The following is a 26,875-nucleotide window of genomic DNA, read 5'->3' as shown; positions in this document are numbered from 1 at the left end:
ATTGTGGTCCAAAAGAGACTGAAAATTGCCATAAAACAGCAGCTAAGAAATCTTTAAGGAGGAACTTCTGAGGAGCATTTAAGAGTCCAAGCAGGAGACTGATCAGTGGAGCCATAGTCTGCCATCTGTAACACATGGAAGCCAACTCAGCGTGGCCTCTAGGGAGGCAGGTTCTGGATCTGCTTTGTACCAGAGGGAAGGCAGAATCACAAGGAATAAGGAGGGGTGGAAGGAGGTTGCAGCACAGAGTGGCAAAAGAAACCCCTCTTTGCCCTTCAAGTTACCCTCTAGGATACTCTGACAGAAGAGGTACAAGGCCCTGGGTGTGACAGGTGAACTGCCTAAGGAGGTAGCATTAGGTGCACCCATGCAAGCAGACTTGCCAAGATCAGAGAGACCAACCTCTTGCAACAAAACCTGCATGAAGACCAGCACTGAGAAGAAACAATGGTTACGGTCACTGTGTGGAATGGAAGCACTCATTTGCAGACCCGACTCTCTTTTCAGAGGTGTTTGCTGTTTCCCTGAGGCCCAGGTTAGGGGTGTCACCACAAGACTGAACAGCCTAGTACAACATTCATACTATCTATTCCTGTTCTTTCACATGGGTACAAACGACGTCACAATAAAAAGAGCCCCAAAAAGAATGCCAAAAAATTTGGTAATGTATAACTCAGTACTTCCAGTACTTCCAGTACTTCCACCTTCTTTGGAAGAAAGAGGTGAGCCCAGAATATCAATACCTGACTCCAGGACTAGTGCCTTCCCTATCACTTTGGGATTTTAAACCATGGAGGAACCTTCAAGAGGCAAGATATGCTGGGGCCTGATGGGATCCACCTGTCCTGACAGGGAAACATGTCTTTGGGCATAAACTGGTGGGACTGATAAAGAGAGCTTTAAACTACAATTGATGGGGGAAAAGAGATAATTACAGGATTATTGCAGGAGAGCTGAAGGTTGGCATGGCATCACCTGAGGGTAGCAATGTTAGTGGGAACACTTACACCATGGGAATACCTTGGAAATCTTTTCAGGACTTGGGAGTTCACCAGTACTGGTCAATCTTTAAGAACCACCTTTTGGAAGCACAGGAACAGGCAATTCCTCTGTGTCGTAAGTTGAGCAAGTGGGGCAAAAGACCACCTTGGCTGAACTCATGGGGCCCAAGAGCAAAAAGAAATTGTGTGATCTCTTGAAGTGAGGTGAGGCTTTGGAAGAGTATAGGGCTGTGGTTTATGTAAGCAAGGAGAAGACACAAAAGGCCAAAACTCTATTAGAGTTGAAAATGACCAGTGTTTTGGAGAGCAAAAAAAAGGCTTTTTGAAGTACATTGATAAAAAGAGGAGGTCTAAAGTAAACACTGGACCAATGCTTGATAAAGACTGTCATCAGATTAATAGGGATGCAGAAAAAGCAGAGGCAGTCAATATTTTTATTTTTTGCCTCAGTTTTTAATAATATTGCTAGACCTTGGACAATGTATATACTCCTGTATGAGCTTCTCATGACATTGTCAAAGTAGGGAGAGGTATCAGGGTTGCTCTGGTATTGTACTGTGTGACCTTTATTTATGAAATAATAACATCAAAGGCAGTGAGGCTCATTTGGGATGTGTATTAGTTGTTTGCCTGTCCTGGTCTGGGCTTCTACTTCTGGGGGTTTATTAATAATCACACTTCGACTGTGATGGGGAACGGGAGAGGATGATTTTTCCCAGCCTTTTACTTCTTTCTCCACCTTCAGGTCTGCCAGAACAGTTTTTGGGAATGCTGAATTCTCTCTGGATGGTAAGGATAACATAATTTTGTGGCTAGTTGTACTGTGTCTCCGCTGTGCAGTCTCTGTAATATTTAGAGATAGGACAAAGGTTTCTAGGGAGGTTGTCCAGAGACCTGCCCCAGGGGTGGATAGCCACGAGTACCATGGAATGTGGGAGGACATGGACAAGTATTTGGAGGATTTTTCTCCTCCAGTGGTTTGGAAGTTCACCCCCAAGCAACTATAGGACCCTGTTAAAGTGATTAAATGTGTGAAGGAGAAATGGCGTGGGAGTTCTAGAGAGGGGAGCTTCCTGCAATGTGCCTTCCAGGGGAGGGGAAAGGAAACAAATCAACAAGTGCCGTGGCCACACAGCCTGCAGCTGAACCAGAAAGACAGACCAAGCCAGTAGCAGTTTCCCTTGTTTGGAAGAGGAAATCCAAGCCCAGTCAGTTCCCATATTGAGTGACAGAGGAGGGGCAGGACCCACACAACCAGTGGAAGAGACAATCACCCAGTCTTTATCTCTGGGTGAGCTGCAGAAAGAGTTCAGCTGCTGGACAGATGAGTCCATGTGGACCTGGCTGCTAACAGTTCAGACACATACCATTTCATTATTTTTAAGGAAATAGCCTATAGCCTGCTATTTGATTAATGCTATACTTTTAAAATCTTATTCTTAACCTCTTTTATTTTCATCCTTAGTAAGGAAATAATTGTTTCCAGTAGTATTTTATTACTTCTAGGAATATTATTAGTGTGCCTGATGTTTATAGCAGTTGGCTTTTCTAACATTAACACTGGGTGTCAGATTTTACTGTTGGCAAAATTTAAGGTAGGAGTAAATAAAGTGTATTAGGTGCTTCATTACAAATACCTCTGCTAGCAGATACATCACGTGTAGAAGCAGTACACAACTGACTTGGGCACAACAGCACAAGTCAGGACTAGCCTATAAAAGAGGCTCTAAATTCTGCACCTTCAAAACATAGGTGTGCCTCATGGTGCTTTGTAACAATTACAACATAAAAGTGCTGTGATTTTCTACTTTCGCTGTTTGGCAGTGGCAGTTGCAGGGCCTGGGACCAGCTGACACTGCAGAGCCTGCAGCCAGGAGGCCTGATTTAGGGTTCCCCAGGAAAGCAGAAATCAGAAAGGAGGAGAAGACTACAGACCTCATTTGGGAAAGAAGCAGTGCTTAACGACTGGCTGCTCAACAGGTAGGCTTTTCTAATACCATAGACTTTTCAGTTTCCTAGAAATTATGAAGTGTATAACAAGAAAGAATAGTGTGAAAACAACAAAGTAGTCCAGCTTACATGTCCAAGTTAAGCATCAGAACCCCTTTTGGCACTCAGGTTCCTTAGTTTTTATCACTGCTTGTGAATGTTTTTGGTTTTTTATTTTTATTGTTACAGATACTCTTGGTAGAGTAGCATTAAAGAGAAAAAAAAGGGGGGGGGAAGCCAGTCTTCCTAGTATTGCAAATGCAGTTGCAAAATACACAGGTGTTTTTTGGTTACTTACAGCATCTGATTGCCAGGAGCATAAAGGATAGGTAACGTGAAATTATCATACGTAACCACAGTGGGTAGTTATGTCTTTCAGCTTGTAGAAATTACAACTGGTCTACTAACCAAATGCATTTATGTGAAAATGCATTACATTTGGTTAAACCAAATGTTTTAACCAAATCAGGTGATGGTCTTCTACATCAGCATTTTCAGAGCCCTACAAAACTCTTCAGCCAAGGTGTGAGCACTGTACTTCTAGACATAGTTCTTAAAAAAGGCAAGCTTTTCTATTTATACAGGCTTTTTTGTCAGTGAGCTTGTGTGCCTCCACATATGAAAACTGCTACAACTTGTGTACTGTCCTGGCCATGCTAACCTGTGCTTTTTAATTCACTGGGATTAGGGCACTGTGCCTTTCTTATATTTCTGCCAAATGCTGTGTGTCACATCTAATACATGATGCTTCTGTCTCCCGTTTGGGATGCTGCATGCCTCAGTGCTGCCTTTTTTGTTTGTTTTTGTGGTGGGGCTCCTTCCCTTAAGCCTCAGAAAGACTTAAAAGCAGGTGTCTGTGCAGCTTCTTGATGTGCAGCACTGAGAAGCAGATCCACCCTCGGGCTCTCACTGCCTGGCACTAGTGGTCTTTCTGACTGTTCAGGTATTTGTACTTAAAGTAAGCTGGATGGTGATGGAATAAACCTGTATGAGTTTAAATTGGGAAAGATTTCAGTGACTGTCAACAGTCACTGTTTAAAGATATGTCAACATATCTTTAAATTTAAGGACTTTGACTAAATGTACTTCTTTATCATGCTTGAAATTTCTGTGTCACCTTTGGAATAGTTTGGCTATTTTTTTTTGCTATTTGACTGTCAAGTTAAAACACTGGCTTCAGAAATGTTTGAGCTTTTTGTGTATTTTTTTGTGTTAGAAGTGACTGTGTAAATGGAACTAATCGTACTGAAGGTAAAAATCCACCAGAGGACTTATGTCTTCTTCCACACTGGTTCCACTATTCTTCAGCTACTTTAGGCTCACATATCCAGTAATTTTTGAGACACTTTTTTTTTGTGTGTGTCTTGCTCTTCTTAGTGTGTCTTTGAAGTAATTTGTAACAAATATTCACAAACCCTCCAGTTCAAATATACATGAAAATCAAGCAACCACCACAGCAACATCTGGGTCAGTTTTCTTTTGTCTTGTGTATTTTTGAAATAGGTCTGAATTGCTGCCTATTCTGATGTAGTTTTATTGCTCAAACTTTTTGTGCAGGCAAAAAAGATTGCATATAGGTATACAGGTGTACTTTATGGTGAATCAGCCCTTGCATGTACTGAGCTATATTCAAGGCAAGAAATAATACCCTTAATGATTTTCAGCATTTTGGAAATGGAATTTTGCTGCTTGAGGTCCCCTAATCAGTATTTTTTTTCCATCTCTTTATAAGAACATGAGATTTTATTCTAATGTTTGCAGAAAACATTTAATAAAAATTCTGTATCACTAGGTTTCCAATTAATTTATTTTCACCAAGTACATGGTGTTCCCAGGTTCTTTTGACAGAATACAGCCTTATAGGCAATCAGTGCTACTGCATCACTTCAGTACTTACATCCACAAAGCTGATCAGCAAGAATAAAGGGCAAGAAAATTGGGAAAGAGAAACAAAAATGATTGAGAATTGTTTTTTCTTTCAGAAAGTAAAAACAGTATCTGAAGCTAGAGAGAATGCACTTGGCATCTTCAATGCTATTTTACTTTCCCAGCAAGAAGGAAGAAGTAGTTATAAATCTTGCTTCAGCTGTTACTTCTATCAGTCACTGAAGCAAAATTACTAAAGCTTCTGTTTTAAAGTTGAATGTGGCTCTGGTTACTCCACCACCTCAAAAGAATATAACAAAATTTGATTTCCAGAGATGGGCAGTGATGATGGATATGAAGGATACCTAACACAGCCAGGCCTTTTCATTCAGGAAAAAGAAGTGTTTGAGGGCTGAGACAATATGACAGAAGAGCTCAGAAATGCTCAGTGGCAAACCCTGAGAGGTGCATTATTCACTCTCTTTACTGTACTGCCCTGTGCCCATCAAATGAATTTGTACCAGTCAGATTAAATACAAAAAAGGGCATTATTCTTCATGCATCAGATAGTGCAGCTGTACAGCTCATTGCAAGAGGATGTCATGGATGCCAACTGTTCAGGGGGAGACTGGAAAAATGCAGGAAAGAGTAATTCAGAGACATTTTATATATACAAAGAAATGACATCCTACTGTTCTCTAGACATCTATTTTACTGCTGTGGTAGAGAGAATATTGAACTAGGTGGTCCTTAGGTTTTCTAGGTCTTCAGATGGACCTTGTATTTTGGAGTATATTCTAAAAGCCTGTTTTTAAATGGTCTTCCTGAAATCCCTTATCAATTCATTTTGCTGCTTGTAATGCCTGTTGTCGACAGTGACTGAGCAAATATTAACTAAGGGTATTGCCCAATACTATTGTACCACCATTTATAAAAACAGAACTGATTTACAGTGTTGCAGGAAGATCATCTCATATCTAACAGTTGAAGCACAAGCAGTTCTGATGACAGAACATACTGCACCGTGTTATTTCAATTTAGACTTAATTCACTCTAATTTTCCTATGTCTTAAAAGTCTTGTTCTAGAATGAAGTATTGTTTTCTTGGTTTTTGGGGTTTTTTTTCAGACATGGAGAAGCTGATTGCTTGTGTACATGAAAGGCCAGATGCACTCTGTAGACTGATTTGCTTTCCGTGGGCTGGAAGTGGAACTTCTCAACTTGCTCAATGGGGCAAACTCTTCAGCAATTCAATTGAAGGTAATTAATTTTTGTAGTTAGAGGTTAAGCAATTCTGAAATACACAACAGAAACATTTTTTAAATGGATTATAATAATCTTGAGAGCACTGCAGTCTTCATCCAGTGGGTCTTCTTGAGAAAGGAAGGAACTAGCATTCATTAGGAACTTGCATTTCCTGTAGGGTACATTTTCTGTACCACCTTGAATCCAATTACATTTGATTGGGTGAAAAAATTTTATCCTCAGAACTACATTTCAAAGAGTATAGTATCCTTGACTGCATCAGAAACTATTGGTATGATTCAGAAACAGCAATACACTGCATATTGTTGATAAGCCAGTCTTCAGCAAGGTCAACAGTGAAGATATGAGAACTATTTTTATTGTTGAGAGGCTGCACAAAGTATCTGTTATACAGCGTTTGCACTTCTTGTATCAAAACTGAAATTTAATCTATGAATTTTATAACAGTGAACTGATATTTAGTTACACTATGAAGTAATTCTCATTGCTCACAAGACTTGTCAGCACTAAAAAGATCCATTGCTTGACCTATTTGAAGAGGAACCAAGGCCATTTTCCAGACTTTCCACAAAGAACAAAAAAATCCATATTCATGAGCACTGCCACTGCAGTTTTACCAGTCCTCTCAATGCATGCATACTTTCCAGCCAGCACATTGAATTTTCCTTGAAATTAGGGGAGAAAACAGAAAAGAAGAAAGAAAAAGTTTTTGTCTGCTGGAACTACTTCCAAGAAAGATACTAAGGAAATGGCCCAGGACCAACAGTAGCCACAGATATATAAAACCAGGGCACAGCATGCTCTTTCAGAGATGGTTTCTGCAGAAAGCATAGAAATGCAAACTTTTCTGTACTGCTATCTATGATATTAGATTGTGGTTAATTCTACCTCTTCTAAAACACTTCGTGTCCAGCCCATTACTTGTAAATAACTGGCAGTATGCATGATGTCAAGGAGATTTGAGAAAATCAACATTTTTTTCATTCATTCCTTTCTTTCACTAAACAGTGAGACGAAAATCCTGAATTTTGTAAGGAAAATAGTAAAAGCATGTAAAGTTTCCTTCTATATAAATATAAATAACTATAAGTATAAAACCTATAAATAACTATAAATACAAATATCCACTAATTTGCACTATGATACCATATTTTCCAATTTGCAGTGTTGAAGAGCTGTCAAAGAAGAAAACAAGGACTGTACAATTCTAATATAGTTCCACTTACTAATGCTGCCCTTAAAAGGATATATTTTACACAACCCTCAAACTTACTATTATTGAAATTAATGAATTTGTGGTTGTTATTAAAACTTATAATAATAAAGTTGATTTCAAGCCTCAGCTGGAATCAGGATCTTGTGGATTCTGACCCAAGGCATTTATCAGTCAAATCAGCTGTAAAGGCAACATTTGTGACTAAAGGAAGGGATGGAAACCTAATCTCTTGCAGGATTTAATCACAGTAGTAGCAATAGCAAGTGCATGGTATCAGCTGTAAGAAGGATTAATTCAAATAGTATATATATTCTGCAGAATAATTTAAAAAATAATTAAAATTATTTTACTGTATCTATTTGAAACAACTGTAATTCTTTTCCCTCCCTTCCTCCACCTCTTCTGCAGTGTTCTGTATAAGGTTTCCTGGAAGAGGAATTCGTCTTAATGAGCCTTTTGCAAAAGACATGACAAGCATAGTTAATGAAGTTACGAGTGTTTTGTTAAAAGAATTGAAAGAAAAACCATTTGCATTTTTTGGTCACAGGTAAAAGTATATACATTTTTAGATACCCTGGTGAAGGAGCTTCTATTTCTGAGCTCTAGGAGTAGGTACTTGTTTTTATTTGCAAAAAGTATAGAAAAATATGCTTCTGCAAGGATCTTCTGTCAAGTCATCCTAAAACATGTAGTTGCTCTCAAAGACTGTTTATTTATTTATTTATTTATACCCTCAGGCACAACATCATGTGCTTCTGATAAATTATAATTGCATTATAATGTTTGTGTTAGTGCTTGATCTGTATGAATGCAGGGGGTGAACCATTCATGAAACACAGATTTTTGAAGACTGCCTAGTCTCAAGTATTCAAAATAACTGTTCTTATTGCAAAGTAAGGAGATTATTAAATGAAAGAGAAACTGAGAAAATACCTTATTTGCAAAGTTAGACTGTGTAGGAATATACTTCATGTCAATTAATATCTCTATAATCTGCATGTCCTTTACCATTTCAGCAACTGTTAAAGACAGCCAGTTAGCACTGATTTTAAAATTTTGTTATATTTTTCACTTTTAATGTATGTTTTTGCTTACTTTGCTTTAATTCCTCTTTTCGCTGCAGTTTTGGATCTTACGTAAGTTTTGCAGTTGCGCTTAATTTGAAAAAAAAGTACGGACTGGAGCCAGTCCAGCTTTTCATGTCAGGGGCACATGCCCCACACGTAAGTTACAGAACCATTAACATTATGAAACAGAACTGTAAATTAGCTACCAAGAGTAAACACAGTATTTTACAGTATGGGATGCAGAGTAGTTTTAATACAAAATAAACATTGCTTGAGAATCTTATGAAAAGTGTTCTGAGGTAGATGCAGAATACATAATACTCACTGCTGCTAACCTTAGCCTTGGGAGAACAATTTCCTTAAACTAATGCTTGAACTAATTAATGCTTAAACTAACTAATCCTTAAACTAAACTTTTTTGACTATTGTGTTATTCACTATGGCCTTTGGCTTAAAACTCAAAAGTAATCAAACCAAAATATTAAGTGGTCCTCCTTACTCCTGTTATGTGTGAAATAACTGTCTTGACCTAGTCTTTAAAAACCTGCTGCATCAGCCCTCAATACTTTTGTCCAATTTCTTCTCTCTCCTCATTCTTTGTAGGATTTTTAATCAGTTTCTTCTGAGGTCCTGCTAGTTCTGTTAGTCTTTCTCAGAATAACAGCAGTAAAGTGGCCTTTTTCCAGTCCTCCTGTCGTCAGTCAGCATTTGCTATTCTGTCCTTCAGTTTCTAAGGCTTCTCAGCAGTCCTAAGTATGAGCTAGTGATTCATGGAAGCAATTGTTATTCCTGCAAATTTCAACAATCAGTTGGTCTCTTCAGTCCTACATTAGTCAGGTTTATGTCCAGTGCTAGGTTTTTCTTTCTCTTAAATAGATTATTTTAGTAGTTGCATTTCAATAGTAAGAGTCAAGCTTGAACAAAAATTAATGGTTGTTTGTCTGTGGAAGTTTCAGAAGTAGAGAGGACTTGGCTCACTCATAATTTGTAATTTCAGTAAACACAGTCTAGTAACGTTTTCCGTGAAGTGTTCTCTGTGAATGTTACACTAATCAGCCATTTTATTATGGAGACAGAAAATTTTTGTACATTTTACTAAAAAAATTTTTAATAAGAAGATTATTAAAGTATATTATATACAACACCAGATCTGTTTTGTTTGGTACTGACAGTCTGAAGCAGTTCTTCCCATCAAAAATGTCGTCATATCTGACGTAAAAGATGAAGAAGTTTTTGCATATCTACAGAGTCTAGAAGGAACTCCTTCTGATCTTCTGTGTAATGAAGACATTAGGAAACATCTGGTGCTTACTTTCCGAGAAGACCTTAGAGTTCTTCAGACATTTTCGTAAGTTTTATAACTTTGTATTACATTTGTATTTTGCATTTTTAGTCCTGTCTGACCATGTCAGGTTTTCTTTTTTTCTTTTTTTTTTTTTTTTGGTAAATCTTTCTCATTTCTGTTATAAAAAGAATAAGAAGCAGTAAACAGTAAACTCCTTTGTGTGCTTTCTATTTGTTTTCTAGTACTTAAGCCCTAGATGAAATACTGCATACTGCAGCAACCACAACTGTTACTGCAGTAGTGAACTTGTCATGGTAGAATTACAGTCCTACCTAGGATTCAAAGTTAGCAGCTACTAAAAGGGAATATTCTTGCTTCTTTTATTGTTTTCTGAGGCTAACCATCTCAGCTGATTGTGCTTCATGAACACTGCATTCAGCCTGCTGATCCAAGGTCCTTTAGTCTAACCAGAAGAACCCCTTTGTTTTGGGTGCCCAGAGAGCAACTAGAGTTTCCTCTGTCCCAGCTGCTGTCCCCACTGGGTATTACATGACACATAATGTCACTGAGTGGTTAAGCCTTCTTACCTTGGCAAAAACAAGGTCTTAGGAACCTGACACCAAAAGATGCTGAAACATTAGAACTTCTATAGGTAACATAATTATTTATTGTGAGAATTTTTATTGCAGGTTGAAACTGTTTTTTTTCCCCCTAACTATAGGGTTACTCTTTCTTTACAATTTTACACCTAATTGCGGTAGGGTAAGGAGATAAGAAACTTCAAGATGCACTATTTTCTTCTCCTGATGCCCTGTATAATCTAACTCATGAATTTTTTTTTAAGTTTTAGAGAAGAACAAAAAACCTATTTTATATGTGGAAATAAATCCCAAATATAGGTATCTTATGGAAAGTTTGATGACTACTTTTTATGTTCACAGATTTGAGAAGGCAGAAATGGGTATCCCCTTCTCTTGTGATATTACGTGCTTTAATGGGTCTGATGATAAACCACATGATTTACAAGGTACTTTGCTTAAATGGTTTTCCTCTTATACTTACACATTTTCCTGTTGTATTGCGTCAGTTAGTTAGATATTTCTGGTTCCTATCTCCTTCTTAAAAGAAACAAATCAATACAGCAGTCTCAATGTATGAACCAAAAAGTTGATACGGGATTTAAAATAATTATTAAATAATAACTTTGAAATAGTTATGCAAAATGATCACAATGTTGACATTTCTCTGATACTTCAAATATATTTTTTAGGTTGGCAAGAAATAACAACTGGAGATACTTCCTTTTATGAGCTTCCTGGAGGTCACTTTTATCTGCTTGAACCCTCTAATGAAAGTTTCTTGATAAAACACATAACAAGATGCATAGAATATGCTGGTCCATGAGTATTTCCCTCAATTTTAATAGCAGAATGTGTAAGGTTAGTCCACAGCAATTTGTAATAAGTCATTATTTCTGTACATTGCATGCAGTTATACCTAAGAGTTGTTCTGTTCCTCCTCTGTAATCCTTTAAAAGGGGGAGTTTTGCTGATTTTTTTGAAAACAAACATTGGATTTGGGTCTTAAAAAAGCTTTCATCTTTTCCCTCTTCTCCTGCATGGGCACAAACTATTCACTTTATTCCATAACCTTGTTTGCAAAAAAATTACATCTATGCTACTTTACTGTAGAGCTTCTCTGTTTGCCTGCTCCTGTCAAAGGCTAAATATAATTTAATACCCAAAAAAATCCACAATTCTTACAGAAAGCTTAATTTATTAGATTCAAATTTATTTAAAATAAGATACAAGCTAAAAATAGATTATATATGTAAATACCCTTTACAGTCAAACAGCTTATGCTTAAAAGATATTAGTGTCAGACTACACAATAAGGAGTTAGTATTGCATTTTTCTCAACAGAGTTAGTTCATTAGCTACTAAAGAGTTAGTTATTAGTGGGAATTATTCTGAATATTCTAGATCCCGTATTTTTCTACCATTGCTTTTGCTTTAGAGATATAGGCATTCATGGCATCCTCCTTTGATAAACCTGCAAAGGAAAGTAGGAGTCATTATCTTTCCTTATTTGTCATACTATAAACTTGACTACAGGATGTAAATTTAATTGGTGTTACACCTTTTTTCAGGTTCCATGCCTCCCATTTGGCTTTGCCTTTCAAATCTAGCATTCCTGGACATTCTGCCAAAATAAATGCATAGCTTTGGTTATCATGCAGATTTACATAACATTAGCTTGATTTTATCAAGACAAATGAGTAAATGTAAAGAATATATAGGAATACCAATATTAATATCTCCAACAGTAGCCTGTTTGTAGAGTCCATATAGTTCCTTCAATTCTTCATCAGTTGGCCTTGTTTTTAATTTTTTTACATCTTCTGCAGCACCATCAAAGTCAGCCTGATGAAAGAACAGAAAGTGTTAGTTCTCCTCTAACACTTAAGGGGTGTATTTAAAACATGAGGTATAGGACACAGAGTAGTATCATTAGATATTCCCAATGACTCACTTGGGTTTAGCAGTCAGACAAGGCATTTTCCTATGAAAGAAGCTTCATAAACCTGTATGTTGTTAGAAAGGGTTATAGGTTTATGTGGCTGATAGGGGTGAGCAGCCTCCACAATTTATGTGGTGATATGTCTTTCACACTGCAGGTATGAAGGCATTCATTGAACTTTATACACTACGACATCTGCTCTCTCTGCTCTCCCCTGCTGCAGCTGTGCAGAAGAGGGGAAAAAAAAGCTGTTCAACACGGGACTCATGAGTTGAGATAAGGGACCGGTGGGAGGACGCACTGACAAAAAGGGCAAAGCAGGTTGCAAAGTGATTTATTAACCTAACAAAGCTGAAGGATAAATGAGAAGTAAAAATAAGCTCTTAAGACACCATTTGTTCACTCACCCCCCTCCCTTTTAAGACATTGTTTCTCCGTTCACGCCCCTCCCGCCTTTCAACCAACAGCTGGGGGCGCGGGGGGGGGGCAGAGTATGGGTTTTTTATTAGTCAGTCCATCGCCACAATTCTTCTGCTACAAACGAGTTCTTGTGCACAGGGTGTAGATTGCTGAGCCGAGGCCAGGCTGCTTCCATCTCGGGAGCAAGGCCATTCTCTCTCTGGGACTCCCAGCGGATCACAGCTTCATCCAGGCATCCACCCGCCCTGGCGTGGGCACTTCCCCACGGGCTGTGGGTGGATCTCTGCACCCCCTGGACTCCATGGGCTGCAGGGGGACAACCTGCGTCCCCCATGGTCTTCAGCATGGCTAGCAGAGGGTTTTTGGTGCCTGGAGCACCTCCTCCCCACCTTCCCCACTGATTTTGGCATCTCCATGTTGTTTTCCCTTCACATTTTCTCACCCCCTCCTCCTCCTCCTCCTCCAGCTAAAAGGAAGTGTGTGCTCACATTTTTTTGATTTCTTCTTAAATATGTTTTCACAGAGGCATAACCAGCACCTCTAATTGACCTACACTTGGCCAGCAGCATGTCCATCATCTTCAGAGCCATCAGAGATTGGCTCTGCTGGACTTGATGGAAACTTCCAGAACCTTCACACAGGACACACAGGAGGCATCTTTGTGCCACTCCCCACCCACTAGCAAAAACTGGGCTAAGCAAAACTAACTCATGAACACAGGGGTGCTTCTTCTCCCAACCCTTCAGACACCTCTTCAGGCCTACCACAACAGCTTTTGAAGGGTTTAAATTTTTCTTAGGTGCTAAACATACCTTGCTGATGTTCTGGGCTAAGCAAAACCAGCACAACACCCTACAGTAATCTCTGACTCCTTTTGGCCCTGCCTGCATGGTGTTGGTTTGAGTGGTGGAGATAAAATCCCCTCTGAGGGATACATCCCACCTCACCCTCCATTTCCACTGCTCTGCTGACAGGGAAGTGGGTGACCAACAGCTGGCACAGAGGTACCTCATGGAGATGAGCTACTGCCAGGACCAGCTTCCACACCCACCTCTGAAACAGGGGAGCACCAGAGTGAAGTGTAAATGTACTCCTTTCATCATCATGCATCACATATTCACATCAACCTGAGGCTGTAGCCATTCTCTCTCTATATAGTAGGTCTCAGGCTACAGTTTGGAGTTTTGTTTCATGCCCAGGACATTTCAGAGAGAGATAGATTTTGTACAGTGACCACAGACCTGTCAGGTCACTGCACTCGTTTAATGCAAAAAGATACTAGCGCTTTAATATGCTATATGCTGGTTTCAACAATTATTTTAGCTCTGAAGTTGGATCTGCATTTGCAGAAGCACAGTATATCCTGCACACATATTTAATATGCACAAAACCGGCTGTATTGGTTTTGCATGGCCAGGTTTTTGGTAGTGGGGGGGCTAAAGAGGTGGCTTCCATGAGAAGCTTTCAGAAGCTTCTTCCATGTGCAGCAGAGCCAATCCCTGGTGGCTCCAAAGATGGATGTGCTACTGGTCAAGGCTGGATCAATTAGAAATGGTTGGAATGCCTCTGTGATAACAGATTTAATAAGAAAGATAAACAAAAGTTGTGTTGCAGTTTTAATTGTGACTAGAGAAGAGCAGAGTGAGAACATGTGAGAAGAACAACTCTGCAGACACCAAGGTCAGTGAGGAAGGAAGGGGAGGAGCTGCTGCAGGCACTGGAGCTGAGATTCCCCTGCAGCCTGTGGTGATGACCATGGTGAAGCAGCTGTGCCTCTGCAGCCCATGGAAGGCCATGGGGATGCAGGGATCCCCCTGCAAGCCCTGGAGTAGCCACATGCCAGAGTGTGGGGCTCCCAGGCTGGAGCAGCCTGTCCTTGGAGGACTGTACCCTGTGGAAGAGTGACCCACACTGCAGCAGTGTGGGGAGGACTGGTGCCCATGGGATGGACTCATGTTGCAGCAGTTTGCAGGGAACTGTTGCCCATGGGATGGACTCACATTGGAGAAGTTCATGGAGAAATGTCTCCCGTGGGAGAGATCCCATGGTGCAGCAGGGCAATGACTCCTCTCCCTGAGCAGCAGGAGAAGCTTCAGGTGATGAACTGACCACAAACCCATTCCCTGTCTCCTTGTGCTGCTGAGTAGGAGGCAGAGCTGGAAGGATGGAGGGATGAAGGGAAGGTGTTTCTAAAGGCTTATTTTACTTTCATTATCCTGCTCTGATTTTGTTAGTCATAAATTCACTTGATATCTCTAAGTTGAGTTTGTTTTGCCCTTGATGGTATTTGATGAGTGAACTCTCCCGGTCCTTACCTCAACTCATGAAACCTTTGCTAAATTTTCTCTCCTCTGCCCAGCTGCAAAGGAGAGTTGGGGAGGAGCTTTGGTGGGTGCCTGACATTTGGGTGAGCTCAACCCACTACAGCTTTAAACTTTGTGTAAAAATCAGCAATATTTCAGCATGAGTACCGTGGGTCTGAGATCACAGAGATCGTGGCACTACCTCAGAAGTCTGTACTGTGCTTCTTTATAACACCTTTCCCTTTAGCAACAGGAAATATTTGATTTTTTTTTTAATAAGAAAACCTAACACATGTTTGTCTCCTTAATTGATGTCTTTCTCCTTGGCAAGTGACTGTGCTGGGTAGTAGACCAGGTGCTAGAAATGAGCAAATATGAATGAGAGTTGCATTCACTAATTCTGTATTTAAACAACATACAAGAGAAAGGTTATTTCTGTTTTTAAATGTAAGAAGGAAAAATGAGTAATAACTTCATTAGAGAGTGATGCTCAAGCATCTTTCTTCACACAAAGACCCCCTCCTGGAATCATGAAACTACCTATTCACTGATATAAGGCCATGTCAGCTGGTGGCTGCATTAAGGCAGGATTAGCAGGCAAAACAGGGAAAGGACAAGTAGCTGAGTGCACTGCAGATTCCTGCAAGGAAACTTGGCCACTCTGCCACCAAATGAGTCACCTCTGCCCTGCGAGATGGAATTCACTTTTTAAAAAAAATTTCATTTAGTTTTTAATTTCATTTTTTCTAAAATTCCTAAATGTAGGAAATGTAGTTTTGCTAATTAAATCCAGATACAAACTTCTGAGGAATTTCTAATTTTTTGCAAAATTTTGAACTGCTATATGAAACCCACAAAGGGAAAGCACAAGTCTTCTAAGAGCAAAAGTGCTCACCACAGGAGGATGTACATCTGTAAGACCAGAGCTGCAACAAGGAGCAGCAGGCAGAGGTGCATTTAAAAGGAATGTTTTTTAAAACTCATGATGTGTGATTAAAAGCCCCCTGCAAAACAGCAATTAAAAATAAATCTTGAATGTTCTTTAAACTGCAGCTGTAAATTCACAGAATGTTAGATGGGAAGGGTTCATTATGACAATACACATTTCTAGGTCTGTCAGTTCATAAGCAACCTTAAAGTGCAATGGTAAGAAGAGACAAAAATCCTGCAGCAATGCAGGTGCTTTTTAACAAATAATATTCCAACTCAGTGAGAACCTCAGTGTTTGCATAGCTGACAAGCAGAAGTTTCTAGAAGGTTCCCACCAAAGCCTCCCTGAACCAAATCCCCAGTAGTGGATGCAGGAGTACAGAGAAGAATTGGTGTGCTAAAATTGATAAAGACTGTTTTAAGTTTGAAAAATGCTGCTGTTCTATTTTGAATATAACAACCCTTCTGAGAATTAGCCAGATAGTGCCATTTGTCTTCTTAAAGTTCTGACACTTGGTCATTGGAAAAAGTATATGATTTGGCAGAGTTTCTGCACTAAATTCTAAATTAAATTACTTCCAAATTATATTCTCAAATCTAAAACTTTATATATACTTTATATACTGAAACATGTAGCTTGTACTTTTGTAGTTTGTGCCTGCTTTAATAGAAATAATTATTGATATTACTAAAATGCAACTATATCATAGAATCAAAGAAAAACATGAGGCTTTAAGTCCAACTTTTTCTGTCTGGTTTCTTTTAAGAACTAAACACTGTAGATTTTTTTTACCAACCAAGTATTTGAGAGTGCTGCAAAACAAATACAGGATTTTTCTAGAATAAAAACCCAAAAAGCTCAGAATATGTTCATATGCTATGTGTATATGTTACATGTAATTGAGATAAACCAAAATTGTGTGCTCTAGACTACATAAAAAAGCTGAATCAATAATGCTGAAATGGCCTTACAGCATCCCTTCTCAGCTTTATTTTTGGTAATATCAATATTTACTTTCATGAAAGCCTTGGCTCTTCGTTTTTCTTCTTATGCTATATTATCTATTCTCCTTCTGCACAACAACTGTACCAGGATTTCCTACAACCACCTGAAATACTTCAGCAAGTTCAGAGGTTAAGCTCAGTTTTAACTTTTCACCAAAAATGCCAAGGGCCAGAGAAAACAAGCACATAACACTATTATTCCTTTCAGCAGCAAACCCAGAATGGCAAATCCAAATGTTTGAGGCCAGCAAGTCACAACAGCACAAGCAGAGAATTTGGGGTTTGGGGGAAAAGCAGTTGACAATGTACAGCTTGGGTGCTTTCAGCCTGGGAGCAGGGAGGGGACAGACACACTGCCATACACAGAACAGGGGTCTGAACTCACAGGATCTGTCAGATTTCTCATAGGACTATTTACCTCACTGTATGCCTTGACAGTCAGGTGGCTTATCCTTCCATGAAAACAAGCCTGTTCCACTTACTGCTCTCCTTGGGGAAGAAGCAAGGACATGGGGATTGCAGAGGAACTCACATGCTCTGAATTTACACCCCAGCCTAGCCCTGAGTCACTCCAGCCGTGCCACGCTGCTCTGCAGTGTTCCAGACACTGCAGCATTAGCATACGAGGGAGTTTTGTACTCAGGCAGCAAGACAAGTCTAATTACACTAAAACTCCTATGCACTAACATCAGTATTTTTAATAGACATACAACATTTATAATGGAGAATCAATTAATGAGGGAAACAAAATCAGCAATGCAAACTACCTTAACACTGAATTAAAAATAGCAGTCAAAAGAACCTGGAGCTGTACAACTTTGACACTCCTAAAAGCAAAGCATTTAAAGTCACACTGTTGGTACAGATGTACAAAATGGATGTACATTTGCTTATGAAAATAAATGTGATGACCTAGCACTCAAGGGTTTTTTATAGATACCATTTTATTAAAATCAATATTTCATTATTAATCCAAATAGTAGTAATGTGACATTCTTGACTACACCTATCACTGACTCCTCCATCACAGACACCTCTTAATATTATCTATACACATACAAACAGAAGCAGCATTCATGCTCTGTTAATTTTAAGTTTTAAAAGTGGTATCAATAATAACAAATAACTAGGTTGCCACATGGGTTAAATAAGTTACTACTGTATGTGAGCCTCTGCCAGCACTGGGGTACAAGGACCATTCAAATCTGCGGAAATCTTTCACGTGTCTGGAATTATTTTCTGATCTAAACTTCTGTCCTGGTTTTGGCTGGGATGGAGTCCATTTCCTGCCTAGTACCTGGTACAGTGCAGAGTTTTAGAATCAGTGTGAGAATAATGTTGCTAAGACTTGCACTGAGCTAAAGGCTTTTCAGTGTTTCATGCCCTGAATGTAAGGAGTGCACAAGAAGCTGGGAAAGGGTGGGAACACAGCTGGGAACACCAGCTAACCAAACTGGCCAAAGGGATATTCCACACCACAGAACATCATGCCCAGTATACAAACTGGGAGCAGTTGGCTAGGAGGGCTGATTGCTGCTCAGGGATGGGCTTGGCCTTGGTCAGTGGGTGGTGAGCAATTGTATTGTACATCACTTATTTCTCCTGGGTTGTATTGCATAGTCTCTCTCTCTCTCTCTCTCCTTACTATTATCACAGTATTATATTTTACTTTTTAAAAAAATTATTAAACTATTCTTTTCTCAACCCATGAGTTTTTACTTCCCCCCTCCTCCCCCAGTTTTCCCCCCTGTACCACCGTAGGGGAAGGGGGTGTGACCAAGTGGCTTCAAGGTACTTATTTGCTGACTGGTGTTAAACCATAATAACTTCACAGTAAGAATGAACCAGAACCCCTATTAGACTGTACAGAACAAAAGATAAAGTAAGGAAACCATTAAGTTAATAATCTTATCTTCATATGATTTTATTCTATATGCATCTATAGAAAAATATCAGAAGATAGTTTAAAAATTTGCAAATGCGTATCTTACACAGCAAAAAAACATGCAGAAATGAAATCTAAATACTAAACGTTTCTTTCTTCATCCCCCTCTAGCCAATCATTGTGCACGGACTGTTGCTTAGGATTTGCCTGCTTACACAACATACTTATGAGCAGCCTGCAAAAATATAATTTCCTTTGAATTGTGTGCTGATAAAATTTCCTTTAGCTTCTCAAACAGAAAGCATAAAAATGTATACAGACATAAACATACACATATGCATTAATGATAAATGCACAAATTATCAGACTATTATCAGATACTGTGTTTTTTGCAAAGAAAAAAGCTTGAATGAATTCTTCATTTACAACAGAATATTTTAGCAGTTTGAGAAACTTACAAATATTTTACAACCTCACTGATGAGAACATTATTTTATTCATTTGTCCTCATTCCCATATAGCTAGATTCAACAAATTTATGGATATTGTTGGTTAGCTGTCAATCAAACCAATGTGGACAAAAAAGCTCTATAATGTCTAATGCAGAATGTGTACAGTATCTTAAAATTTCAACCACTGATTTTTATGTATACAGCAATGGAACAGCATATCATACTGCACTTTGCTCTTTCTTATGATTTATGGCTCATTGCTTAATCATCAGGCTAATAAATTCACTTTCTAGAGTAAATTCAAGGCAGAAAAAGACAAACTATATTTTCAGTGATCATTAGTTAAGCAAAGGTGGCATTATGTTTGGGATTTTGCAGTTTTGAGCCACTGAAGAAATGGGTTTCTTCTTCTTAGCTGTAAGCTGTAACACAGCACAATGAAACCTCTGTGCTACTCAACATAATTGCAGCTCAGAAGAAAATTGCTAAGCTGCTGGCAGTGCACTCCCTGCATCTAGGTCAGAGCATTGTGTTGCTCTCTCCGTGCAAAATGCACACTCTAACTAAGCTGAGACAGACATAATGAGACAGGGATAAAAGAGCTTGCAAATCTCAAAAGTGAAAGGGATAATACGAAAGCCTAAAGAAGAAAAACAGCCTAATCCATCAGGGCATGGCCAAGACAAGGGAAGTATTCATAGTTGCCCACGAAGGTAGGAGGCTAAAAGCCAGCAATGAAGATAATTTCCTCAAGAGCTATTTAAAGGTATAGTCAGAGGCAAAGTAAAAGGTTACTCTCTAGAAGGTACTCTCTAGCCAGACGGTAGTAAAGTAGAAGCGTTCCTACCAAAACACAAGCCCATCAGAATATACCAGTCCAAAATGCACACACCCTAAAAAAAAATACACAATTTCCTTAAAAATTATTTATGCTTCTCAAATGCACATACAACACTCTCTCAGTGTTAGAAGCTTGCCTCCTCCTTTAATAGCTCCAAGCAACCAGCTAGAACCTAAAAACCTAAGTATGTCCCTGCCTTTCCATGCCTAACTTAGTCCTAGCAAACTCAGATGCACACCTAACGAAAAATAATTCATGCGTGCTCTGAACAGGAAAGGCTCCAAAATATGACATGACCTATAAAATAGTTCAAATTAACCAGCATGTAACTTCTGTTAGAACTAATGCACTATTTAACCTCCAAGGCTTTAGGCAAATTTCCCTTGCAGCAAGGTAACCTTGATTTTGCAGTAAAAATCCTCACGCTGAAGAAATTCCGCAGTCTCCAGCAATGCATCACCCAGACGGACAGCGCATCCCTCTCCCCTCGCCTGTGCCTCGGAGCTGTGCTTACCTGGAGAGTCATGATGCCCGAGGATGCCAGCAGCGGCCTCGTTCCGTCTGCGCTGGGGACGCGGCGCTGCTGCCAGGCGGCTGCGGTGGCGCTGGGATGTCCCAGTGAGCTCGGCTCGGCCGCAGCAGCACAGGGACCCCTCCCGCTGTGCCCCTGGGGACCGCCGCGACAAGTGATCGGCGACAAGCGGGCAGGGGGCGGTGGGGGCGGGAGCACTGCGCCCACTGGGGTTTCCGCAGAAAGCTGAGCTCGTTTCCGCACCGTGGGGATCAGGCCGCCAGGCTGCGAGCAGCGACACAGAAATTCCCAAGCCGTTGGTTTGAGAAAGGAGGTTTGCAGTGATTTGAGCTGCCAGCAGCCCCGGTAGTGGTGCTGTTTGTTCCCCTGCCGCAGCCCCTGCCCATGGCCGTGCCCAGCTGAGCTCTGACAAACGTGTGGCTCATCCCAAGGACACCTCACACCTGGCTACACACACCAAATACACCGTGAATGCTGGCTTTTCATTCGGCCTACTAAGGACAGAATGAAAAGAAAATTAATTGATAAACCAGCCTACAAAGGTAACCACCGAAGAAAAAAAATTCCATCCCTATTGTATCAATGAATAAATTATATTCATGCCTCCATACCTTTATAGTTTGATCACAATACTAGATACTTCTGCATTTTTTAACCAGCTGACTTCCCTAAAATAATGCAAAGAAAGTAATTTGAGGGAAACAAGTCCACGTTAAACTAAGCCAGGAACTAACGAGAAAGCAAACCAAGTAAATTTCAATAAATAGGAGGAGATTTTTTAAAAAATGAAACCAACTCTGGATCAGCGGTGCCCTGCTGAGGAAGCTGAGCTCTTTCAGAGCCCAGAGGCTGCGCTGAACCTCGCTGTGCCCTGCCATGGACGAGGCAATCGAATGTGCTTGTGAAGATTTGTTACAGGCTTGGGGCAGGTGGCGGGAAACACTGAACGGAACCAGTCCTTCCCCATCGCCTCAGTTACAGACCACAATGGACGGACAAAACACACGCAGTGCACCGCAGCGAGGGACACAGCCCTGTGGCTGTGAAGCCCCGCGAAGCACTCGGTGACCTGGCCCTGACTGCGGCAGCTGACATGCGACAAAGCACGCACTGCCTATGCGCCGATTTTCGGGAGCACTCGAGACCCGGGAACGCCAGTGGCGAACCTACGGTGAGACCGCCATGGGCAGGCTGCCGCACCAGCGCCTGAGCGCTGCTCTGCACCAGCGCGGCGGCTGCTTCTCCACGCCGCCCTCAGCGCTGCCCCGACACCGCTCTCCGAGCCGCCACAGCGGGACCCGCCCGAGCAGCCCAGCGCCCCGCCCGCCCCCGCAGCGCCCTGCCCGCTCCGGACACCGCCCCGCCGAGGAAACACCCGCCCGCCAGCGCCGTGGGCGGAGCAGGACCAGGGGGCGGAGCGGGGCCGTGGGGCGGAGCGGGGCCGTGGGGCGGAGCGGAGATGGCCAGGGGCGGAGCGGGGCCGCGGGGCGGAGCGGGGCCGCGGGGCGGAGCGGGGCCGCGGGGCGGAGCGGGGCCGCGGGGCGGAGCGGGGCCGCGGGGCGGAGCGGGGCCGCGGGGCGGAGCGGGGCCGCGGGGCGGAGCGGGGCCGCGGGGCGGAGCGGGGCGGTGCTGCGGCCCGCGGCGTGTTTCTGCAGCGTGGAGCGGCCGAGGTAGGGTGGGCTCTGTGCCGGGGCCGAGGGGCAGCGGCGGCCTGGGCCCTGCGGTCGGGCAGCCGGAGGCCGCCCCGCTCCCGTGGCCGTGTGGGCCCGGCCCGGCCCGCAGCTGCTCGGCGGGGCGGCGGTTCGGGTTGCGGGGAGCATTGCCGGCGCAGCCCCGCCACAGGGACCCGGCCCCGCAGCCTGCCGTGCTGGGGCCGTGCTTAACCCGCGTTTCGCTGTTGCCAGGAGCCGGAGGAGCCCGCGGAGCTTTGTAGCGGAAGCGACTGGAGAGGTTCCTGGCGGAGGAGGACGTGGGCGGCGTTTCCCCATCTCCCTTCCGCAGGAAGCGAGGGGTCCTGACGGCGGTGCGAGGTGCAGGAGCTCAGCGTTTGCTTTTCATTCATTGATCGCTTTCCTTATTCCTGCACGCTTGTTTTCCTCAGGAATGGCCGTTTTGAAAAGAAAAATGTAATCTTTCAGCTGTGAACGTGCTTCGTGGTTTTTTCTCAGACTGTTGCTGACTTTGCTTGTCAAAGGTCATCAGAGCATCCCTAATTGAAAGCTTTTAAAAGTAGTAACCCAGAGCTCATTTTTTAAAGCTATGGTAAACTCCCATTCTAACTCAGTCACAAGTAAGAATTCTTGTGGTCATTTCCATTCTTGTGTTGACTTTTCGGTTGTTGCCACTGTGATGATAAGCAAAAAGGAGTAGATAATTGCATGAATGATAGCTCCATAAAGAACTAATAGGTTAAGTTGGCACATTTTTGTTCTTATATCCCAGATGCAACTATTCTGAGTGCTTGGGAGCTGAGGGGAATGCCAGCCCTGTCCTCCCCAGATGGTTTCTCCAGTTTCCACTATTGGAGGCAGACAGCTGGGTTGGATGGACCATCGCTGGGGTGGCCCAGGGCATGTCACAGATTATTCTGAGAGTACTCAGAGTGCCACAGTGCTCTCTTGCATTTTGGAATCCTCAGTTTTACTGTTTTCTGAATACTGCCTCAGTGGTTCTGACTCATTTTGGGTAGCAGTTCACATTGCATTGATTCAACTCTATTCAAGGCAAAATCATAGAATATAGATTATGCTGAGCTGGACAGAACTCACAAGGATCATATCTAACTCCTGGCTCTGCACAGGACTGCCCACAGAATCACACCATGTGCATCTTTCTCCTACTCTCCTCTAGACAAGAGTTTAACTGAGTGAAAATCAGTCAGATAGATATTGCTTGATGACAGTGCAGTTGGCTGAAGATGGTGTTTGTCTTCTTTTTGTATCCAGGTAGCTCATTACCAGTACCCAGAGAACTGGTATGAGTAGCAAAATGGTCTGATGTGGGTGGTAGCCTTTAGATGTTCATGAGCTGTACAGAAATGCAGTCCATGTGCCTGCTTGGGTAACTAGGAAACCTAGGAGAGACTCATGGACTGTTTCTCCTGATTAGAAACCTGAACTGCTCTTGTTCTGTAAGCTTGGCTGTGCAACAATGAAGGTGTTACTAGATCCCAGGCAGGAGCATGGGGGCTTTGCAGTTTACCAGAGACTGTCATCAGGCTTGACTTTGACTCTGCACTGCTACTCTGGACTAGATCAATCAGCAAGAACAATTACGTTTTTTCTGCTCCCGTTCAATTTTTCTGATCCCTAAAGGCATGGTCTAGGTGACACTGAAGACCTCTTCTGAACTTTGGGAGGCCTCTAGGGAATTTCTGTCCTTCTCTGAAAGCAAAAACTATTAAGAGTCTGCAATCTTCTATCATACCTCCCAGATGCAGAAAAACTCAAAGGCATGGACTAAAGACTGAAAAGACAAATATCTAAAAATCCTAAATAAATTCAGGAACTTGGAGCTTGTTTCATGTTATGATTCAGCTTTTTTTTTTGGTTGTGGGGTATTTCTTTTGGTCTTTTTGTTTTTTGTTTGTTTGGGCTTTTTGTTTTGTTCCCATGTCATTGAGTGGTCTTTCAGCCTGTGATTCTGGGGGGGTTATTGTTTGGTTGGATTTAGTTTTGGGTTTTTTTGCATCTGTAATACCTCTAGCTGCTTCTTTTCAGCTTCAGAAGGGTCTGTTGTCACTGCTGTTGCCTTACTGTCCTGTCCAGCTTTAAAAAAAAATTTATATAAAGTAAGCAGCCCTGCACCTGCCCTGTGGAAGATGTGTGAGGACTGGTGCCAATGTGAACAGGTTGATAGATGCCAGTGTCACTGACATAGGATGTTTCTCTTCTACATTCCCAACAGAAGCTTTGATAACAACACCCACAGCACACAGTGCAGTATTTGAACTAATGTCTACCTCTTTCTTCCTTAGGGTGACAAAACACAGAACCACCTCAGGATGTCTGTAATTCAGCAAGGGACGGCAACACTTCGGAAAGCAAAGAAAACCACCATAAAAACATGTCTAGATAACCCCTTTGTTTTCCAATGGAAAACCATAGATGGAGAAGATATGCATTTTATACTAGAGACCTTAGAAGAAAGGATTAAACATATTGGACTTAAAAAGATTGAGAGTCCACGAAAGAAAAAACGTTCCCTTTCGAAGAAACAAATGGAAAGAAAGTGTGACGTTGGCGCCAAAGAAGTCCCTAAAGAAGGGGAAACAGAAAACCACCAACAAAAAGCAGGATGGACTGACATAAGTATCAGAAGGCAGCTTGCTATTGGAGTTAATGAAGTTACCAAAGCACTGGAAAAAAATGAACTTCTTCTCTTGCTGGTGTGCAAGTCTGCCAAACCTGCCATGATGACGTCGCACCTGATCGAGCTGAGCGCCAGCCGCGCCACGCCGGCAGGGCAGGTGCCACGGCTCAGCCAGACAGTCGCACCCCTGCTGGGCCTAACGTCCATCCTGGCACTCGGCTTCAAAAAGCAGTCTGACAAATTCACTGAAGCAATAGAAGCCATAATTCCAAAGATACCACCTTTGGAAGTGCCGTGGTTTCAGTACAGAACTGAAGAACCCATGGCTTATGCAGATACGGATTCCTCAGACAATCTGGAACCCGAAGAGCTTGCGGAGGCACTGGGGAATGAGCTCTCAAGTCAGAAGAGGAAGCATATGGAAAGCAATCAGCCTGATCTTTCAAATGTAATTTTGCAGCCTTTGAAAATCAAGAAACTTGTCCCAAATCCCAATAAGATAAAGAAACCACCTCGCAAAAAGAAAAAGGCTTTTTCAGCATAACTGATTTTAGTTTAGTTCTTTCTATTAAACGGATTTTTTAAATGCAGAATGGAGCACTGTTCTAATTGAACAATTCTTACAGGCTTTACAGTGTAAAGCTTGTGAATACAAGGTGAACTTTATGTTGCATTTAGTTGAGGTACTTTCTGCTTTAATAAAGGATATTGCTCAGACTTGAGTGTTAGTCTTTACCTGGGGATAAGTATTTCATTTGCAGCTGGAGATCACAAAGTTAAAGCCAGTAATGAACATGCTGAAGTAATTTTAAGACATAATTAATACTTCTTTGGAATGAATGCAAAACATTAAGTGAACTTTGTATTTTTACACAGATGAACATGCTTTAAGCAAAACAGATTTAAGTATAATTACTCAAACAAATCAATACCAAAAGTGAAAGTTTATTTAAACAAAGGTCCATGCCGATATAAGTCTTTTAAAGCTGGGTTCAAGTAAATAGCTGTAATAGCACAGGTGGACTTCCCTTTTGAACTCCATTAAAAATAGTTTGTTCTGCTGAACAACAACTTGTTTTGGTCACAAACATACGCAGACTTGGGTTCCACCTGGTACCTGGTGTATGGTATGCTGGAGGAAAACCTATTTTCAAATACAAAACACAACCAAGTAACTACTGCTGCAGTGTGAAAAAAATAACCCCCTTCCATATGCAAACTATTAACACACATCCTGTGAGGAAATGTAAACCTAAACTCCATTAGATTTCTAAATGAAGTCTAAAATTATTTCCCAGGAAATTGACATAAGCCATACACTGTTTTATATAAAGTAGGTGAGAACTGTAACTGCTACAAGACTGAAAACATACCATGTAACTTCTGAATTTCCTTAAATTTTTCTGGGGGCTATGAACAGTTTCCTAGTGAGGGAGTTGGGTTGCAGGAAGGAAGGGAAATAGTGCTGCAGTTCAGGCAATCAACAGCCTGGGAATTTACTTGAAGAAAACATAAAATACTTTAACTGAGTTACTTTTGTATGTATTGTACTTTAACTTTAACTGAGTTACTTTTGTATGTAAATGTACATGTATTTTTCAGAGATTTGCTATTCCAGGTTTCCATTGACATTCAATAGCTTATCTGTATTTTGGATTTATTCAGAAATTACTTTAGTTCATGATACCAACTACGAAGGCAGGCAGTAGCAATGAGCAGTGATTGCGTAGTCATGATGCTCCTTGAAGTTTAAACAAAGCATTTAATGCTAAAACTTTTGTCCATGTCTAAGGGTGCAAGAAGAGGTGAGATTTCTTTGCCTTGCTTCATAGTCCTTCATACATGTCCTTTGTTCTGGCTTTCTGGATGCATAAAACTTTGAAGGCATGCTAGCACTAGTGTATTTCATTCCCAGGATGGCTAACATTAGTGTAAGTCTTAGCATTTACACAGAGCATAAGGATTAGCTTTGGTAAAGAACATAAG

The 26,875-nt window shown here is 41.4% G+C and overlaps 3 protein-coding genes across 5 annotated transcripts; 2 read left to right on the top strand and 1 right to left on the bottom strand.

Annotated features, from left to right (window-relative positions):
• The first annotated feature begins 637 nt into the window (after positions 1–637).
• On the top strand, positions 638–11,357 carry OLAH (oleoyl-ACP hydrolase). Its single transcript, XM_085050629.1, has 8 exons — positions 638–1,790; positions 2,826–2,981; positions 5,985–6,116; positions 7,747–7,885; positions 8,462–8,561; positions 9,578–9,753; positions 10,632–10,717; positions 10,961–11,357. Exons 3-8 carry the CDS (start codon positions 5,987–5,989, stop codon positions 11,092–11,094), a joined length of 765 nt encoding a protein of 254 aa, XP_084906755.1. The 5' UTR covers positions 638–1,790; positions 2,826–2,981; positions 5,985–5,986; the 3' UTR covers positions 11,095–11,357.
• Positions 11,358–11,460: 103 nt separating this feature from the next.
• ACBD7 (acyl-CoA binding domain containing 7) lies at positions 11,461–20,949 on the bottom strand. Its single transcript, XM_085050630.1, has 4 exons — positions 20,561–20,949; positions 11,996–12,113; positions 11,830–11,892; positions 11,461–11,742 (listed from the first exon to the last, which is right to left on the bottom strand). The coding sequence occupies exons 1-4, from the start codon at positions 20,570–20,572 to the stop codon at positions 11,669–11,671; spliced, it is 267 nt and encodes an 88-aa protein (XP_084906756.1). The 5' UTR covers positions 20,573–20,949; the 3' UTR covers positions 11,461–11,668.
• A 1,222-nt stretch (positions 20,950–22,171) lies between these two features.
• Positions 22,172–25,606, top strand: RPP38 (ribonuclease P/MRP subunit p38). 3 transcript variants are annotated; one of them, XM_085050626.1, is made up of 3 exons: positions 22,172–22,248; positions 22,483–22,608; positions 24,555–25,606. In XM_085050626.1, exon 3 carries the CDS (start codon positions 24,582–24,584, stop codon positions 25,431–25,433), a length of 852 nt encoding a protein of 283 aa, XP_084906752.1. In that variant the 5' UTR covers positions 22,172–22,248; positions 22,483–22,608; positions 24,555–24,581; the 3' UTR covers positions 25,434–25,606. The 3 variants fall into 3 exon arrangements, with proteins under 3 accessions (XP_084906752.1, XP_084906753.1, XP_084906754.1); XM_085050627.1 differs by lacking the exon at positions 22,172–22,248 and having other exon boundaries at positions 22,601–22,704; XM_085050628.1 differs by lacking the exons at positions 22,172–22,248; positions 22,483–22,608 and adding an exon at positions 22,730–22,868.
• The last annotated feature ends 1,269 nt before the right edge of the window (positions 25,607–26,875 follow it).

Source organism: Lichenostomus cassidix, chromosome 2 (assembly GCF_008360975.1).
Source record: "Lichenostomus cassidix isolate B80296 chromosome 2, HeHo_3.0, whole genome shotgun sequence".
Lineage (NCBI taxonomy): Eukaryota > Metazoa > Chordata > Aves > Passeriformes > Meliphagidae > Lichenostomus > Lichenostomus cassidix.
Note: the sequence above shows the minus strand (reverse complement) of the source record. Positions and strands in the feature narration are given on the sequence as shown.